This window comes from Rana temporaria, chromosome 10 (assembly GCF_905171775.1).
Source record: "Rana temporaria chromosome 10, aRanTem1.1, whole genome shotgun sequence".
NCBI classification, from domain to species: Eukaryota; Metazoa; Chordata; class Amphibia; order Anura; family Ranidae; genus Rana; species Rana temporaria.
In genome coordinates this window covers 3,515,695-3,534,468 of record NC_053498.1, presented here as the reverse complement: position 1 = coordinate 3,534,468, position 18,774 = coordinate 3,515,695, and the positions used below count along the sequence as shown (strand labels likewise).

Here is an 18,774-nt window from a genome sequence, read left to right as displayed (position 1 = left end):
CCGGATTAGACAGAAGGGAACCGGATCAGACAGAAGGGAACCGGATCAGACAGAAGGAAACCGGATCAGACAGATGGGAACCGGATCAGACAGAAGGGAACCGGATCAGACAGAAGGGAACCGGATCAGACAGAAGGGAACCGGATCAGACAGAAGGGAACCGGATCAGACAGAAGGGAACCGGATCAGACAGAAGGGAACCGGATCCGGGGAATCCCAGTGCCGCCTTAACCACTTCAACCCCGGGACCATTTGGCTGCCCAATGACCGGGGCCACTTTTTTGCAATTCGGTGCAGCGTCACTTTAAGGCCGGGTACTCACGACCAAACATGTATGGTGAAAGCGGTCCGTCGGACCGTTTTCACCATACATGTCTGCCAGAGGGCTTCTGTACGATGGTTGTACACACCATCGTACAGAAGTCCGCGCGTAAACAATACGCGGGGCGTGTCCGCGGTGTCGCCGCGTCGATGACGCGGTGTCGCCGCGACAATGACGCGGCGACGTGGGCGGCCCGCCTTTAAAATGCTTCCACGCATGCGTCGAAGTCATTCGACGCATGCGAGGGACGGCGGGCGCCTGGACATGTACGGTAGGTCTGTACTGACGACCGTACATGTCCGAGCGGGCAGGATTCCAGCGGACTGTTTTAAAACAAGTCCAGGAATATTTGTCTGCTGGGAAAAGGCCCGGCGGGCAAATGTTTGCTGGAATTCGGCCCGCTCGCGCCCACACACGACCAAACATGTCTGCTGAAACTGGCCTGCGGACCAGTTTCAGCAGACATGTTTGGTCGTGAGTACGGGGCCTAACAGACAATTGCGCGGTCGTGCGACGTGGCTACCAAATAAAATTGGCGTCCTTTTTTACCCATAAATAGAGGTTTCTTTTGGTGGTATTTGATCACCTCTGCGGTTTTTATTTTTTGCGCCATAAACAAAAATAAAGCGTCAATTTAAAAAAAAATTCAATATTTTTTAACTTTTGCCATGCAAAGTCCAAAGCTGAATTGGGGACATGGACAGGAGGGGGAGACAGAGAGCAGCGGGATCAACCAGAAAATGAATCTCCTAGTGAGGAGTGAGTGTGACCCGCATGGAATACACCATTTATTTATCGTTTTTTCGTATGATGTGGATTTAGTGAAACTTTAAAGCGGGAGTTCACCCATTTGTAAAAAAAAATGTTTTCTCCCCTTAGATTCCTGCTCGTTCGGTCTAGGGGAATCGGCTATTTGTATTAAAATAGGTGCAGTACTTACCGTTTTCGAGATGCATCTTCTCCGTCGCTTCCGGGTATGGGTCTTCGGGAGCGGGCGTTCCTTCTTGATTGACAGTCTTCCGACGGTCGCATCCATCGCGTCACTCGTAGCCGAAAAGAAGCCGAACGTCGGTGCGGCTCTATACTGCGCCTGCGCACCGACGTTCGGCTTCTTTCGGAAAATCGTGACGCGATGGATGCGACCGTCGGAAGCCTCTCGGAAGACTGTCAATCAAGAAGGAACGCCCGCTCCCGAAGCCCATACCCGGAAGCGACGGAGAGGATGCATCTCGTAAACGGGTAAGTACTGCACATATTTTAAAACAAATAGCCGATTCCCCTAGTAATAACGAGCAGGAATCTAAGGGGGAAAAGTGCCCTCTAAGGGTGAACCCCCGCTTTAACTGAAACAACTAGAGGAACGTTAGGAGAGAAACGGGGGAGTCCAACGTTAGTACATGGCAAAGCCAGATATAGTGTAATGACAATGGAATCATAGACAACGCCCTCTGCCAACATCTTGGTGTACATTTTTACCAAAGAAGTCTTCAGTAGTGTACAGTAGTGTGCAGTAGTCTCCAGTAGTGTGCAGTAGTCTCCAGTAGTGTGCAGTAGTGTTTAGAAGTCTATAGTAGTGTACAGTAGTGTGCAGTAGTCTCCAGTAGTGTGCAGTAGTCTCCAGTAGTGTGCAGTAGTCTCCAGTAGTGTGCAGTAGTGTGCAGTAGTCTCCAGTAGTGTGCAGTAGTCTCCAGTAGTGTGCAGTAGTCTCCAGTAGTGTGCAGTAGTGTGCAGTAGTCTCCAGTAGTGTGCAGTAGTCTCCAGTAGTCTCCAGTAGTGTGCAGTAGTCTCCAGTAGTGTCCAGTAGTCTCCAGTAGTGTGCAGTAGTCTCCAGTAGTGTGCAGTAGTGTCCAGTAGTCTCCAGTAGTGTGCAGTAGTCTCCAGTAGTGTGCAGTAGTGTGCAGTAGTCTCCAGTAGTGTGCAGTAGTCTCCAGTAGTGTGCAGTAGTCTCCAGTAGTGTGCAGTAGTGTTTAGAAGTCTATAGTAGTGTACAGTAGTGTGCAGTAGTCTCCAGTAGTGTGCAGTAGTCTCCAGTAGTGTGCAGTAGTCTCCAGTAGTGTGCAGTAGTCTCCAGTAGTGTGCAGTAGTGTGCAGTAGTCTCCAGTAGTGTGCAGTAGTGTGCAGTAGTCTCCAGTAGTGTGCAGTAGTCTCCAGTAGTGTGCAGTAGTCTCCAGTAGTGTGCAGTAGTCTCCAGTAGTGTGCAGTAGTCTCCAGTAGTGTGCAGTAGTCTCCAGTAGTGTCCAGTAGTCTCCAGTAGTGTGCAGTAGTCTCCAGTAGTGTGCAGTAGTGTCCAGTAGTCTCCAGTAGTGTGCAGTAGTCTCCAGTAGTGTGCAGTAGTGTGCAGTAGTCTCCAGTAGTGTGCAGTAGTCTCCAGTAATGTCAAGTAGTGTGCAGTAGTCTCCAGTAGTGTGCAGTTGTCTCCAGTAGTGTGCAGTAGTCTCCAGTAGTGTGCAGTAGTCTCCAGTAGTGTGCAGAAGTGTCCAGTAGTCTCCAGTAGTGTGCAGTAGTCTCCAGTAGTGTGCAGTAGTCTCCAGTAGTGTGCAGAAGTGTCCAGTAGTCTCCAGTAGTGTGCAGTAGTCTCCAGTAGTGTGCAGTAGTGTCCAGTAGTCTCCAGTAGTGTCCAGTAGTCTCCAGTAGTGTGCAGTAGTCTCCAGTAGTGTGCAGTAGTGTCCAGTAGTGTGCAGTAGTCTCCAGTAGTGTGCAGTAGTCTCCAGTAGTGTGCAGTAGTCTCCAGTAATGTCAAGTAGTGTGCAGTAGTCTCCAGTAGTGTGCAGAAGTGTCCAGTAGTCTCCAGTAGTGTGCAGTAGTCTCCAGTAGTGTGCAGTAGTCTCCAGTAGTGTGCAGAAGTGTCCAGTAGTCTCCAGTAGTGTGCAGTAGTCTCCAGTAGTGTGCAGTAGTGTCCAGTAGTCTCCAGTAGTGTCCAGTAGTCTCCAGTAGTGTGCAGTAGTCTCCAGTAGTGTGCAGTAGTGTCCAGTAGTCTCCAGTAGTGTGCAGTAGTCTCCAGTAGTGTGCAGTAGTCTCCAGTAGTGTGCAGTAGTCTCCAGTAGTGTGCAGTAGTGTCCAGTAGTCTCCAGTAGTGTGCAGTAGTCTCCAGTAGTGTGCAGTAGTCTCCAGTAGTGTGCAGTAGTCTCCAGTAGTGTGCAGTAGTCTCCAGTAGTGTGCAGTAGTGTGCAGTAGTCTCCAGTAGTGTGCAGTAGTGTCCAGTAGTCTCCAGTAGTGTGCAGTAGTCTCCAGTAGTGTGCAGTAGTCTCCAGTAGTGTCCAGTAGTCTCCAGTAGTGTGCAGTAGTCTCCAGTAGTGTGCAGTAGTCTCCAGTAGTGTCCAGTAGTGTGCAGTAGTCTCCAGTAGTGTGCAGTAGTGTGCAGTAGTCTCCAGTAGTGTGCAGTAGTCTCCAGTAATGTCAAGTAGTGTGCAGTAGTCTCCAGTAGTGTGCAGTAGTCTCCAGTAGTGTGCAGTAGTCTCCAGTAATGTCAAGTAGTGTGCAGTAGTCTCCAGTAGTGTGCAGTTGTCTCCAGTAGTGTGCAGTAGTCTCCAGTAGTGTGCAGTAGTCTCCAGTAGTGTGCAGAAGTGTCCAGTAGTCTCCAGTAGTGTGCAGTAGTCTCCAGTAGTGTGCAGTAGTCTCCAGTAGTGTGCAGAAGTGTCCAGTAGTCTCCAGTAGTGTGCAGTAGTCTCCAGTAGTGTGCAGTAGTGTCCAGTAGTCTCCAGTAGTGTCCAGTAGTCTCCAGTAGTGTGCAGTAGTCTCCAGTAGTGTGCAGTAGTGTCCAGTAGTCTCCAGTAGTGTGCAGTAGTCTCCAGTAGTGTGCAGTAGTCTCCAGTAGTGTGCAGTAGTCTCCAGTAATGTCAAGTAGTGTGCAGTAGTCTCCAGTAGTGTGCAGTTGTCTCCAGTAGTGTGCAGTAGTCTCCAGTAGTGTGCAGTAGTCTCCAGTAGTGTGCAGAAGTGTCCAGTAGTCTCCAGTAGTGTGCAGTAGTCTCCAGTAGTGTGCAGTAGTCTCCAGTAGTGTGCAGAAGTGTCCAGTAGTCTCCAGTAGTGTGCAGTAGTCTCCAGTAGTGTGCAGTAGTGTCCAGTAGTCTCCAGTAGTGTCCAGTAGTCTCCAGTAGTGTGCAGTAGTCTCCAGTAGTGTGCAGTAGTGTCCAGTAGTCTCCAGTAGTGTGCAGTAGTCTCCAGTAGTGTGCAGTAGTCTCCAGTAGTGTGCAGTAGTCTCCAGTAGTGTGCAGTAGTGTCCAGTAGTCTCCAGTAGTGTGCAGTAGTCTCCAGTAGTGTGCAGTAGTCTCCAGTAGTGTGCAGTAGTCTCCAGTAGTGTGCAGTAGTGTGCAGTAGTCTCCAGTAGTGTGCAGTAGTGTCCAGTAGTCTCCAGTAGTGTGCAGTAGTCTCCAGTAGTCTCCAGTAGTGTGCAGTAGTCTCCAGTAGTGTCCAGTAGTCTCCAGTAGTGTGCAGTAGTCTCCAGTAGTGTGCAGTAGTCTCCAGTAGTGTCCAGTAGTGTGCAGAAGTGTAATTTTGAAACGTGTCGGGTCATCATTTTTGAAATCGGGGATGAAAATATCTCGAAACGCGTTGACGCGTGTTTTTTTTATTGGAGACGACAAATGATTTTGAAATGCTTGGTTACAGCAAGAGTCAGCGAGGTAACATGCGGTTGTATGAAGATGATACAATGTAACATGCGGATGTATGAAGATGATACAATGTAACATGCGGATGTATGAAGATGATACAATGTAACATGCGGATGTATGAAGATGATACAATGTAACACAACGTTTCCCTCCCCCGCTCTCTCTGCAGGACGCCATGCTGGTCATTCTGAAGAGTCTGATGCCAACTTCCCTTTTCAATATCATTGGATTCGGATCGACATTCAAGTCTCTGTTCCCCTGCAGCCAGAGCTACACCGAGGTGAGAGTGTTCATCACACAGCGCTCTATAGAGACCCCCCGTATAGAACAGCGTCACCCCTCTTACTGGAAAGAACCCCTCCCTACACTGATGTCACTGCGGGGGGGAGGGGACATTAGAGTGTAAGCTCCTCTGTACAGAGACTGATGTGACTGTGGGGGGGGGGAGGGCACATTAGAGTGTAAGCTCCTCTGTACAGAGTCTGATGTGACTGTGGGGGGGGGGGGGGACATTAGAGTGTAAGCTCCTCTGTACAGAGACTGATGTGATGTGGGGGGGGGGGACATTAGAGTGTAAGCTCCTCTGTACAGAGACTGATGTGGGAGGGGAGGGGACATTAGAGTGTAAGCTCCTCTGTACAGAGACTGATGTGGGGGGGGGAGGGGACATTAGAGTGTAAGCTCCTCTGTACAGAGACTGATGTGACTGTGTGGGGGGGAGGGGACATTAGAGTGTAAGATCCTCTGTACAGAGACTGGTGTGATGTGGGGGGGGAGGGGACATTAGAGTGTAAGCTCCTCTGTACAGAGACTGATGTGACTGTGGGGGGGGAGGGGACATTAGAGTGTAAGCTCCTCTGTACAGAGACTGATGTGACTGTGGGGGGGAGGGGACATAAGTGTGACGCTCGCCCTGCGATGGGGTCTTGCTGGGATTTGTAGTTCACCGCCAGCCGTAGGATTCATTTTTTTTTCCTCCCTGGAATTAAAAATCACAAAACGCCGCAGCCTCCGCCAAGTTCTGTTTCCACGTCCCTCGCCGCGCGTTTCCCCCGCCTGCCAAACGCGAGCGCGCTTATGGTCTCCACGTCGCGTCCGCATCTCTGGAGGGCGATTTCTAAGACGATCCCGAGGAGGAGCCGATCGATTTCCCAGCGGAGACTCCGGAGCCTGGGATGAAACGTTGAAGAAGAGCGCCACCTGCTGCCACCCACACGTGATGACAGCCTGCAGAGCTGCAGTGCAGGAGCCAGACACGGCGCTCGGGGGCCCCAGAGAGCCAGAGAAGCTCGGGGGGCCCCAGAGAGCCAGAGAAGCTCGGGGGGCCCCAGAGAGCCAGAGAAGCTCGGGGGGCCCGTGTGCTGAAAAAAATAAACCGATGAATGCATAAAATTTAAATGAATGAATTTTTTTATAATCAGCGTGAGAAAATTCAGGAAAACAAATCGAAGAAATCCCCCAAAAATCCTGAGCCATTCATAAAGGTAAAAAAAAGTCACCCCTTTACATCAGGGTCCCCATCAGAGCCCCCTTTACAGCAGGGTCCCCATCAGTGCCCCCCTTTACAGCAGGGTCCCCATCAGTGCCCCCCTTTACAGCAGGGTCCCCATCAGAGCCCCCCTTTACATCAGGGTCCCCATCAGAGCCCCCCTTTACATCAGGGTCCTCATCAGAGCCCCCCTTTACAGCAGGGTCCCCATCAGAGCCCCCCTTTACAGCAGGGTCCCCATCAGAGCCCCCCTTTACAGCAGGGTCCCCATCAGTGCCCCCCTTTACAGCAGGGTCCCCATCAGAGCCCCCCTTTACAGCAGGGTCCCCATCAGTGCCCCCCTTTACAGCAGGGTCCCCATCAGAGCCCCCCTTTACAGCAGGGTCCCTATCAGTGCCCCCCTTTACAGCAGGGTCCCCATCAGAGCCCCCTTTACAGCAGGGTCCCCATCAGAGCCCCCCTTTACAGCAGGGTCCCCATCAGTGCCCCCCTTTACAGCAGGGTCCCCATCAGAGCCCCCCTTTACAGCAGGGTCCCCATCAGAGCCCCCCTTTACAGCAGGGTCCCTATCAGTGCCCCCCTTTACAGCAGGGTCCCCATCAGAGCCCCCCCTTTACAGCAGGGTCCCCATCAGTGCCCCCCTTTATTTCAGGGTCCCCATCAGGGCCCCCCTTTACATCAGGGTCCCCATCAGTGCCCCCCTTTACATCAGGGTCCCCATCAGTGCCCCCCTTTACATCAGGGTCCCCATCAGAGCCCCCCTTTACAGCAGGGTCCCCATCAGTGCCCCCCTTTATTTCAGGGTCCCCATCAGAGCCCCCCTTTACATCAGGGTCCCCATCAGTGCCCCCCTTTACATCAGGGTCCCCATCAGTGCCCCCCTTTACATCAGGGTCCCCATCAGAGCCCCCCTTTACAGCAGGGTCCCCATCAGTGCCCCCCTTTACATCAGGGTCCACATCAGAGCCCCCTTTTACAGCAGGGTCCCCATCAGTGCCCCCCCTTTACAGCAGGGTCCCCATCAGTGCCCCCCTTTACAGCAGGGTCGTCCCCATCAGTGCCCCCTTTACAGCAGGGTCCCCATCAGTGCCCCCCTTTACAGCAGGGTCGTCCACATCAGTGCCCCCCTTACATCAGGGTCCCCATCAAAGTCTCCTTTTACATCAGGTTTCCCAATCAGAGTTCCCCCTTACATCAGGGTCCCCATCAGAGACCCCCCTTACATCAGGGTCCCCATCAGAGACCCCCCTTACATCAGGGTCCCCATCAGAGTTTCTATTTACATCAGGGTCCCCATCAGATCCCCCCCTTACATCAGGGTCCCCATCAGAGCCCCCCTTACATCAGGGTCCCCATCAGAGACCCCACTTACATCAGGGTCCCCATCAGAGTTTCTATTTACATCAGGGTCCCCATCAGATCCCCCCCTTACATCAGGGTCCCCATCAAAGACCCCCTTTACATCAGGGTCCCCATCAAAGACCCCCTTTACATCAGGGTCCCCATCAGAGTTCCCCCTTACATCAGGGTCCCCATCAGAGTTCCACCTTACATCAGGGTCCCCCTTTACATCAGGGTCACCATCAGAGTCCCTCTTTCCATCAGGTGTCCCCATCAGAGTCCCCCCTTGCATCAGAGTCCCCATCAGAGCCCCCCTTACATCAGGGTCCCCATCAGAGCCCCCCTTACATCAGGGTCCCCTAGGAATCCCCCTAATCACTTGCCAACCGCGCCTTTTCAGGCACTTTTCCTTTGCAAGTAAAAATCTGTATTTTCTTCTATAATTTGCCCCCCCCCCCCCCAACATTATATATATTTAGCAAAGACCCTAGAGAATAAAAAGGCGATTTTTTTTTTCAATTTTATATATTTTTTTATTTCTACACTGTCCTTTTACTTTTTTTTGTTCACTTTTATTCCTATTACAAGGAATGTAAACATCTAGAATAAAAAGGGATGACAGGTCCTCTTTATGGTGAGATCTGGGGGGGGGGGGGGGGGGTTTTTTAGCCCCAAAAACTCTCCTCCTACCATTAAATGCAAAAATAAATATTGTTTTCTTCCACCCTAGCCTGGAAGTGACATCATGACGTCATTCCAGTCCTCCGAGACCATAGAGGTGATCAGAGACAATCTGGTCTCTGGTAATATCTATGGTCAGAAAAAATATATATTGTTTTCTTCCACCCTAGACCAGAAGTGACATCATGACCTCACTCCAGTCCTCCAAGACCATAGAGGGGATCAGAGACAATCTGGTCTCTGGTAATATCTATGGTCAGAAAAAATATATATTGTTTTCTTCCACCCTAGACCAGAAGTGACATCCTGACCTCACTCCAGTCCTCCAAGACCATAGAGGTGATCAGAGACAATCTGGTCTCTGGTAATATCTATGGTCAGAAGCATTACCCATCGGGTCGTTTCTTGGGCACGCCGGCAAAAGCGGTGAGCCCCAGAAACAGCAGCGAGTGGCAGGAGGGGAAGGGGGGGTGCTTGTGAAAGCAATCCAGCAGCTAATTAGGCGCTTGGACCGCTTTCATAACAAATAAAATTGCCGGATGAAAAAAATAAATAAAATTTGGCTGATAGCTTTATCCATAACCCCGGTATATACCACTTCAAACCCGCAATGTGGATATACGTATTGCAGGTGAAAAGTGGAGTTCGCCCTCACTTCCTGTTTGGACAGGAAGTGAAGGGAAATCTTCCCAATGGGACACAGATGGGGGGGGGGGGGAATCAAACCCTTCTTTATTATATTACTATATCCAAAAAAAAAACACAAATTCAACTAAGCGCAACTTTATTATTTTTCACGCTCTCTATTTACAGATCTGTATTTATTATGGTCCCCCCCCCCCCCCCGTCAGGTTGTCGCGGCGTCCGGCTTGCGGCGAAATATTTAGGAATCGCCTCTGGGGTCTATTTAAAGCCAACGCCTAATCCTGCTTTGTCCAAGGCGCGCGGATTACAGGAGGGGAATTCCTGCCGCGGCCTCGCAATCTGGTGTGTTCCTCCTCGTCGTCTGGCGCGGGGGGGGGGGGATTGAAAGTGAACAGAGGGCGCGGCGGCCTCTTTGCGGTCGCTGGGGAATTTGCGCTCGCCAAGGATTAAGGCCGGCGAGCCCTGTCCGTCTGTTCTATTGATCCCTCCTGTCTGCGGAATGATTGGCGGCGCTGACTCTTAGCGTGGGATCAAGGGGAAAAAATCCAATATGTGTAAAGCCTGGAGGGGGGGGGGGTACAATGGCCAAGGCAACGTCTCAGATTGGGGGGAATAAAAAAATATACAGTATCTCACAAAAGTAAGCACACCCCTCACATTTTTGTAAATATTTTAATAATGGACAATTATTATATTATATATAATTTTGTATTTGATTTATTTATAGAACTATATTTAAATATATAATTTATATAATTAAAACAAATAATATTAATATACATTAATCTGGATAATATACAATTATTATATTGTATATATGATCTGATTTATATAATTGTTTATATTTAAATATATATAATTTATATAATTATTAAAAATAATAAAATAATCATGTACATAAATTTATATACTATTAACGCGACTCACCATGTGGCAATTATATATTAAAAATAATAATATTAGTATACATTCATTTATATAATATACGTAATTTTTATTAATTGACAATTATTACATTATTTTATATATAATTTTTTATTTTATTTATTTATAGGATTATATTTAAATATATAATTTATATAACTGAAACAAATAATAATTTACATTAATCTGCATAATATACAATTATTATATTGTATATATGATTGATTTATATAATGATTCATATTTAAATATATCATTTATATAATTATTAAAAATAATAATAATCATATACATTAATTTATATACTATTAACGTGACTCGCTGTGTTGCATTTATAAATTAAAAATAATAATTTTAGTATACATTACTTTAGATAATGTACATTTTTTTTAATAATGGACAATTATTATATTATATATAATTTTGTATTTGATTTATTTATAGACCTATGCTTAAATATATTATTTATATAATTTAAACAAATAATATTAATATACATTCATTTGGATAATATATAATTATTATATTGTATATATGATTGATTTATATAATTATTCATATTTAAATATATCATTTATATAATTATTAAAAATAATAATAATAATTATATACATTAATTTATATACTATTAACGCGACTCGCTGTGTTGCATTTATAAATTAAAAATAATGGGCCAAATTCTCAAAACCATGTGTAAATTTAGGATTATCTAACTTATGTCATTTAAGTTAGGGCGCCCTAAGTTGGTGTCGTAACTACCGTATTCTCAGTGCATTTGCGCTCAAAACTGCGCCATCCTTAACTTAAGTTTCAATGCCTAAGGCGTGGTTATGGCAAGTGGGATTGAAGTGGGCGTGCTTCATTGTAATGAGCCGTGACCCCATGCAAATGAAGTGCCGGCTGTACTGCGCATGCGCGCACGAATCTGGACCTCAATGCGCATGTGCAGAACTTTGGTCAGCGCAATCAGTGAGATAGGTAAAAGGCCAAGCGTACTTAGTTTGAAGATCGCCCTGTGGCTAAATAGCCCCAGTCAAACACACTTCAATTGCAAAAGTATTTCCCTGTGTTCCCTTCCTAAAGCAAGTTGCTTCTGCTTTGAACGTTTGTCAGTGTTTGTTGGTAAGATTGTTTTGTGAGAAAAGTGTTTGTGGAGTTGGAGGGTATAGTTGGTGTTTGTTTTTGCTAATTTGTTTTTTGTTTTGATTGTTTGCCTGTTTGTTTTTACTAATAGTTTTTTTTGGGTTTTGTTTATATTTTTTGTTTTTCTTTTTTGCCTGTTTGTTTTTGAATTAATAGTAGCTGTCTGTCTATTTTTTATTTTGGCTTGTTTGTATTTTCTTTGGTGTGTGTGTGTATTGTTGTTTGTTTGTTGGCTGAGTTCCCTGTTGCTGGGTGTTGTCTGTCATGGCTCCCAAGCGCAGGAAGCTAAATTTTTCACCGGCAGAGAAGCATATACTTGCTCAGGGCGTCCTTAAATTTGGGCGATTTCTCCATGGCCCTGAGAGCCACACCACCACCCCGGCCAGGAGGAAGGAGATCCTTCAAAAGATCACCGATCGGATCAATGCGGCGGGGGGGGGGGAGACCAGGACCATCGCTGGAGTTCAAAAAAAAATAAATGACTTGAGGAGCGTGTCCCGGAACAAGCTGGCAACGCTGCATGCCCATACCAGGGGCACTGGAGGAGGGGGACCCTGCCCAGTCAGGATGAGTGAGGAGGAATGGGCAGTGGCCCAGTGTTTCCACCCACAGCAGGTGGTGGGCCTGCCTGGCTTTGACAATGATCCTCTTATGAGGACAGGTAATTTTTTTGAATTTCTATCTGGTGATTAGCATGTGTGGGTGGGGGAAGGGAAGATGTGTCAAGTTTGTGGATACAACAACCTGTGATTGTTTTGTGTCCTCCCCAGATGGCCAGGAGGTGGCAGCCCCATCAGCCCAGGAGGTGGCAGCCCCATCAGCCCAGGAGGTGGCAGCCCCATCAGCCCAGGAGGTGGCAGCCCCATCAGCCCAGGAGGTGGCAGCCCCATCAGCCCAGGAGGTGGCAGCCCCATCAGCCCAGGAGGTGGCAGCCCCATCAGGTCACGAGGTTGCTGGCCCATCAGGTCAGGAGTTTGCTGGCCCATCAGGTCAGGAGGTTGCTGGCCCATCAGGGCAGGCTGCTGCACCACCCCCAAGACAGGCTCATGCAGAGTCACAAGAAGGGCAGGATTCGCCATGGGAGGGGAGTGCCCACAACTCCCCTAATTTGGATGTTGAGTGGGAGGAGGATGAGGGGGAGGAAGATGACAATATTCTGATTGGGCAGGAAATAATGATGGGCCAAGATATGACCTTTGAATCATCCCCTGAGGGAACCCCACAGGCGCCCAGAAGTCAGGCCACCATCATGGGTCGCCCCTTCCAACCCTCCTCCAACATGCAGCAGCACCCATGGCTCACTCCAACTCCTCCTCCAAGGCCACAAGCCTCAGGGGCAAGTAGGATGCCGACCCCTGAAAACAGGGGGGGGTTGGTGCGTCTGCCGGTCAGTCTGTTGAGGGACAATGTCCGGCAGACCCGCAGTCTGTCTGCGATCCAAAAAACAATGACCAAGGTGGAGCGCAGCCTGGGTGCAATGAGGGAGTCACTGGGTGACGTGGCCACCAACTCCGTGGGGGTCATCACCTGTTTGTGGGACATGAGGAACGCCACAACAGGTGTGGCCCAGGAGGTGACTGCCCTCACCCAGGCTGTGCAGGCCAATACCCGGGCTGTGCAGGCCAATACGGCTGCCATAACTTCCTGTCTGACAAGGATAGCCGTTGCCTTGGAGGGAAGGCCAGCAGGAGGACAGACACCAGGGGAGGCTGCTTCCTCCCCTGTACAGTCCCCCCGCCCTCAAAATACTCCCTCCCCTGCACAGTCCCCCCCCCCTGAGAATACTCCCTCCCCTGCACATTCCCCCCCCCCTGAAAATACTCCCTCCCCTGCACAGACCCCCCCCCGTGAAGATCCCCCAGTTGGCCGTGGCCGTCCCCGTGGCCGTCCCCGTGACCGTGCCCGTGCCCGTGGGCAGCCCAGAAGGAGCACTCGGCAACATCCCTAATTTGCAGGGGTACTTTTTTTTATTTTTTTTACACTGTACTTATGATTTGGTCTATGTGTGTGAATGATGTGTGAATGTGGGGGGATGGCATTCCTGAAAACATAAGGGTGTCACCCTCAGTTTTGGTGGAGTAGGGATCCCCAGGACCAGGGAGAAGTCATCCTAGGTTCCTGAATGGTGTATGAATGCACAGTGACATAATTGGAGCCGTGGCGGGGCGTTACTGCTCCCAAGTACCAAAGGGGGGGGGGGGTACTTGGATCTAATCCAATTCTATGTGCATGTGATGTGTCTGTGCTAGGGACCACAGTGACGTGCATTCATGCATTCTCATTGTGAGATAATTAATGTGCGTTTTGTAAATCAAAATAAACATTCTGTTTGGCATATAAGTAATGTGCATTTATTTAACAAAATAAAGATTTAAAGGTCACATAATCTCTGTGATTTGGTCTTGGCAAATCAAAAACAAAAATTGTATTAGGATGCATTTACTGGGCAAAGATGCCTTCAGACAGTTGTCTCCTGATTGCCTGGGCCTCAGCAGACCGGGTAGAGGGGTTTGGGGGGGGGGGGTTGCCTGGGTGGGGGGTCAGGTCAGGAGATATGTCCACATGCATGCCCTTTCTTAATGCAAAATTGTGCAGTATGCAACATGCACCAATAATTTTGCACACAAAGTCTGGGGAATATAATAGTGTACCCCCAGTCTTGTCCAGGCATCGGAATCGTGACTTTAGCATGCCAAAAGTCCGCTCTACTATAGCCCGGGTCTGGCTGTGCACCTCATTGTATTTTCTTTGTCCGGGTGTTTGGGGGTTTCTAAAGGGGGTCATCAGGTGGGGTCCCAATGCATATCCTGAGTCACCTGTAAGGGAAAAGACAGGAGGATATTAGTCATGCATGTGCCCCTTGTGATGTCTCCATCATGGGGGGGGCATACCTGACACCAATGTCACTCACCAATCAGCCAGCTGTCTCCATAAACGTTCATCTCCAAGTCTTGGTAGATCTTGGTCTGCCGTAGAATAAAACTGTCGTGGCACGACCCTGGAAACTTGGCACAAACGTGCCAGATGAGGCCATGGGCATCTACAATCATCTGGACGTTGATGGAATGCCACCCTTTTCTGTTTCTGAACAGGTGTTCAGTTTCATGGGGGGGCTGGAGTGCCACATGGGTGCAGTCAATCGCACCAATGATCTTAGGAAAGCCAGCAATATTGTAGAAGTCTGTCATGGCTTGCACACGCTGGTCCTCCTGGGTGGGCATGACAAACTGATGGCTCATGCGCCGCAGTATGGCAGGGACCACCTGATGTAGGCATTTACTCATGGTGGACTGCACCATCCCAGCCACACCTCCAGATGCTCGCTGGAAGGAGCCACTCGCTAGAAAATGCAGTGTTGCCATAACTTTTTCCAGAGGTGTCAGGGCATGGGAACGTAGGGTTGGGGCGATTAGATCCTCATGAAGGAGTTGGGTAATCTCCAGGATGGCCTCCCTATCAAATCGGTAGTTGCCAATGACCTCATAAACTGGCATTTGCCAAATATCACGACGTGGCCGATAAACACGCGCCTGTGCCCTCATCCTCCTCCTCTGTGCCCTCCTCCTCCTTTGTGCCTGTAAGGCAGCAAGTGCCGTCAAAATCATTGCTGGTCCTGGCATTTTTCAGCAACAAACTTCACAACTAGAGCTGTAACCTCTAGTCACTTCCTTCTGCAAACCCTTCCACAGCATGTGTAAAATTAGGGCTGGTTTTATAATGTGGAAATTTAGTCAGAAAAACTAACAGGTGCGCACAGGGCGGAAAATACGGCACACACACTTAATTCTGAGAATCGCCCTAACTCCCTCATTTGCATCTTTGCCTATCAAAAACAGCGGCGAGCCTAGCGTAATTTGCGCCCGGGAATGCGCAGGCGTAACTAATTTAAGTACGGCTGAAAATACGGAAATCTTTGCTTAAGTCGTTTTGACGATCGCGCGCAAATATACGCGCCGTGTAAAATTAGAAAAATGGAGTTAAGTCTGCGTATCTCTTTTGAGAATTTGGCCCAATAATTTTTGTATACATTAATTTAGATAATATACATCTTTTTTTAATAATGGATAATTATTATATTATATATAATTTTGTATTTGATTTATTTATAGACTTATATTTAAATATATTGTTTATATGATTAAAACAAATAATATTAATATACATCAATTTGGATAATATACAATCATTATATTGTATATATGATTTGATTTATATAATTATGTATATTTAAATATATCATTTATATAATTAAAAAAAAAAAAAATCATATACATTAATTTATATACTATTAACGCGACTCGCCGTGTTGCAGTTATATATTAAAAATAATAACATCAGTATACATTAATTTAGATAACATTCATAATTTTTAATAATGGACACTTCTTATATTATATATAATTTGTATGTGATTAATTTATAGACCTATATTTAAATATATCATTTATATATTTAAAAAATATATATATTAATATACATTAATTTGGATATTATATAATTATTATATTGTATATATGATTGATTTATATAATTATTCATATTTAAATATATCATTTATATAATTATTAAAAATAATAATAATCATATACATTAATTTATATACTATTAACGTGACTCGCCGTGTTGCATTTATAAATTAAAAATAATAATTTTAGTATACATTAATTTAGATAATATACATCTTTTTTAATAATGGACAATTATTATATTTTATATAATTTTGTATTTGATTTAATTATAGACTTATATTTAAATATATTATTTATATAATTTAAACAAATAATATTAATATACATTCATTTGGATAATATACAATCATTATATTGTATATATGATTTGATTTATATAATTATTTATATTTAAATATATCATTTATATAATAAAAAAAATAATAATAATCATATACATTAATTTATATAGTATTAACGCGACTTGCCGTGTTGCAGTTGTATATTAAAAATAATAACATGAGTATACATTAATTTAGATAACATTCATAATTTTTAATAATGGACACTTCTTATATTATATATGATTTGTATGTGATTCATTTATAGACCTATATTTAAAGATATCATTTATATATTTAAAAATATATATATATATTAATATACATTAATTTGGATAATATATAATTATTATATTGTATATATGATTGATTTATATAATTATTCATATTTAAATATATCATTTATATAATTATTAAAAATAATAATAATTATATACATTCATTTATATACTATTAACGCGACTCGCTGTGTTGCATTTATAAATTAAAAATAATAATTTTAGTATACATTAATTTAGATAATATACATCTTTTTTAATAATGGACAATTCTTATATTATATATAACTTTGTATTTGATTTATTTATAGACGTATATTTAAATATATTATTTATATAATTAAAACAAATAATATTAATATACATTAATTTGGATAATATACAATTATTATATTGTATATATAATTTATTTTTATAATTATTTATATTTAAATATATAATTTATATAATTATTAAAAATAATAATAATCATATACATTTAATTTATATCTCTTCTAGGAAAGTCTGGCCATCGCCTGTGAAAGCATCAAGAAATTGCGAGCCGACATGGGCGGGACCAACATTTTATCTCCGCTGAATTGGATCATCAGGCAGCCGGTGTGCCGGGGTTACCCGCGTCTCCTCTTCCTGCTCACCGACGGTGCCGTCAGCAACACGGGGAAAGTCATCGAGCTGATCCGCCACCATTCGTCCTTCACCCGGTAAGAGGATAGGAGGGCGGCTTTAAGAGAAAGGTGGGCGGGGTTTGTGACAACCATAGATAATCACTACAAAGAAAAGACCAAGTCCTGAGCATGTTCCTCCAGAGACCCCCCTGCACCTGGTGACTTATGACACAGTCCAAAGCCATGTCCAACCGACGCGTTTCGTCCAGACTGGGCTCATTTTTACAGACCTCTATAAATGAGCCCAATCAGAGTCAAACGCGTCAGTGAGGTGTGGCTAAGGGTGGGGACTGTGTTGGAAGCCATATGCTTTGGGTCAACTTTATGGTGAGTTTTTTTATGGAGTACAGCTTTGTCCTTTTGTTTTTACTATAATAATTTCAGAGGTTCTGAAAACGAATAAATAATGGCTTATTTGTGGGTATTCAATGGGTGACAAAAAAAATAAGGAAATATTTATTCTTTAATAGTTAATATAATAATTATATATTATTATTATTATTATTATTATTATAAATCATATAATAATAATTATTTAAATAACAAATGACGCCCTAAATAAAAAAAAGAATGCCTTATTTGTGGGTATTCAATGGATGTCTAAAAAAAACTGTAAAAGGAAATATTTATTCTTTAATAATTAATATAATAATTATATATTATTATTTTTATCAATATTATAATAATTATTATTTAAATAAAAAATGACGCACTAAATAAAAAAAAAGAATTCCTTATTTCTGGGTATTCAATGGATGACAAAAAAGGAAATATTTATTCTTTAATAATTAATATAATAATTATATATTATTATTATTATTATTATTATTATTATTATTATAAATCATATAATAATTATTATTTAAATAACAAATGACGCACTAAATAAAAAAAAGAATGCCTATTTGTGGGTATTCAATGGATGACAAAAAAAAGGAAATATTTATTCTTTAATAATTAATATAATAATTATATATTATTATTATTATAAATCGTATAATTCTTATTATTTAAACAACAAATGACGCACTAAATAAAAAAATAATGCCTTATTTGTGGGTATTCAATGGTGGGCTAATTTTTTTTTTAAATAAATATTTATTCTTTAACAATTAATATAATAATTATATATTATTATTATAATAAATCCTATAATAATTATTATTTAAATAACAAATGCCGCACTAAATTAAAAAAAGAATGCCTTATTTGTGGGTATTTAATGGATGACAAAAAAAAGGAAATATTTATTCTTTAATAATTAATATAATAATTATATATTATTATTATAATAAATCATATAATAATAATTATTTAAATAACAAATGACGCACTAAATAAAAAAAAGAGTGCCTTATTTGGGGGTATTCAATGGATGACAAAAAAAAGGAAATATTTATTCTTTAATAGTTAATATAATAATTATATATTATTATTATAAATCATATAATAATAATTATTTGAATAACAAATGACACACTAAATAAAAAAAAAAGAATGCCTTATTTGTGGGTATTCAATGGATGACAAAAAAAGAAAATATTTATTCTTTAATAATTAATATAATAATTATATATTATTTTTATTATTATAAATCGTATAATTCTTATTATTTAAACAACAAATGACGCACTAAATAAAAAAATAATGCCTTATGTGTGGGTATTCAGTCGATGACAATTTTTTTTTTAAAAAGAAAATATTTATTCTTTAATAATTAATATAATAATTATATATTATTATTATAGTAAATCTTATAATAATTATTATTTAAATAACAAATGACGCACTAAATAAAAAAATAAACAAAACAAAAAAAACTGAATTAGAAATCTCCAGTACAGATTCTGGTGTTTTTTACCTTTGTGTTGTGTTACTGTTTTTTTT

At 43.3% G+C, this 18,774-nt stretch overlaps 1 protein-coding gene across 1 annotated transcript in view; it reads left to right on the top strand.

The window, feature by feature from the left end:
- The window catches only part of VWA5B1 (von Willebrand factor A domain containing 5B1), a 118,270-nt gene that overhangs the window by 62,204 nt on the left and 37,292 nt on the right, over positions 1–18,774 (top strand). The window contains exons 9-10 of the mRNA XM_040327042.1: positions 5,102–5,212; positions 16,721–16,923. Coding sequence (XP_040182976.1) covers positions 5,102–5,212; positions 16,721–16,923 — 314 coding nt within the window. The remainder of the gene's footprint in view (positions 1–5,101; positions 5,213–16,720; positions 16,924–18,774) is intronic.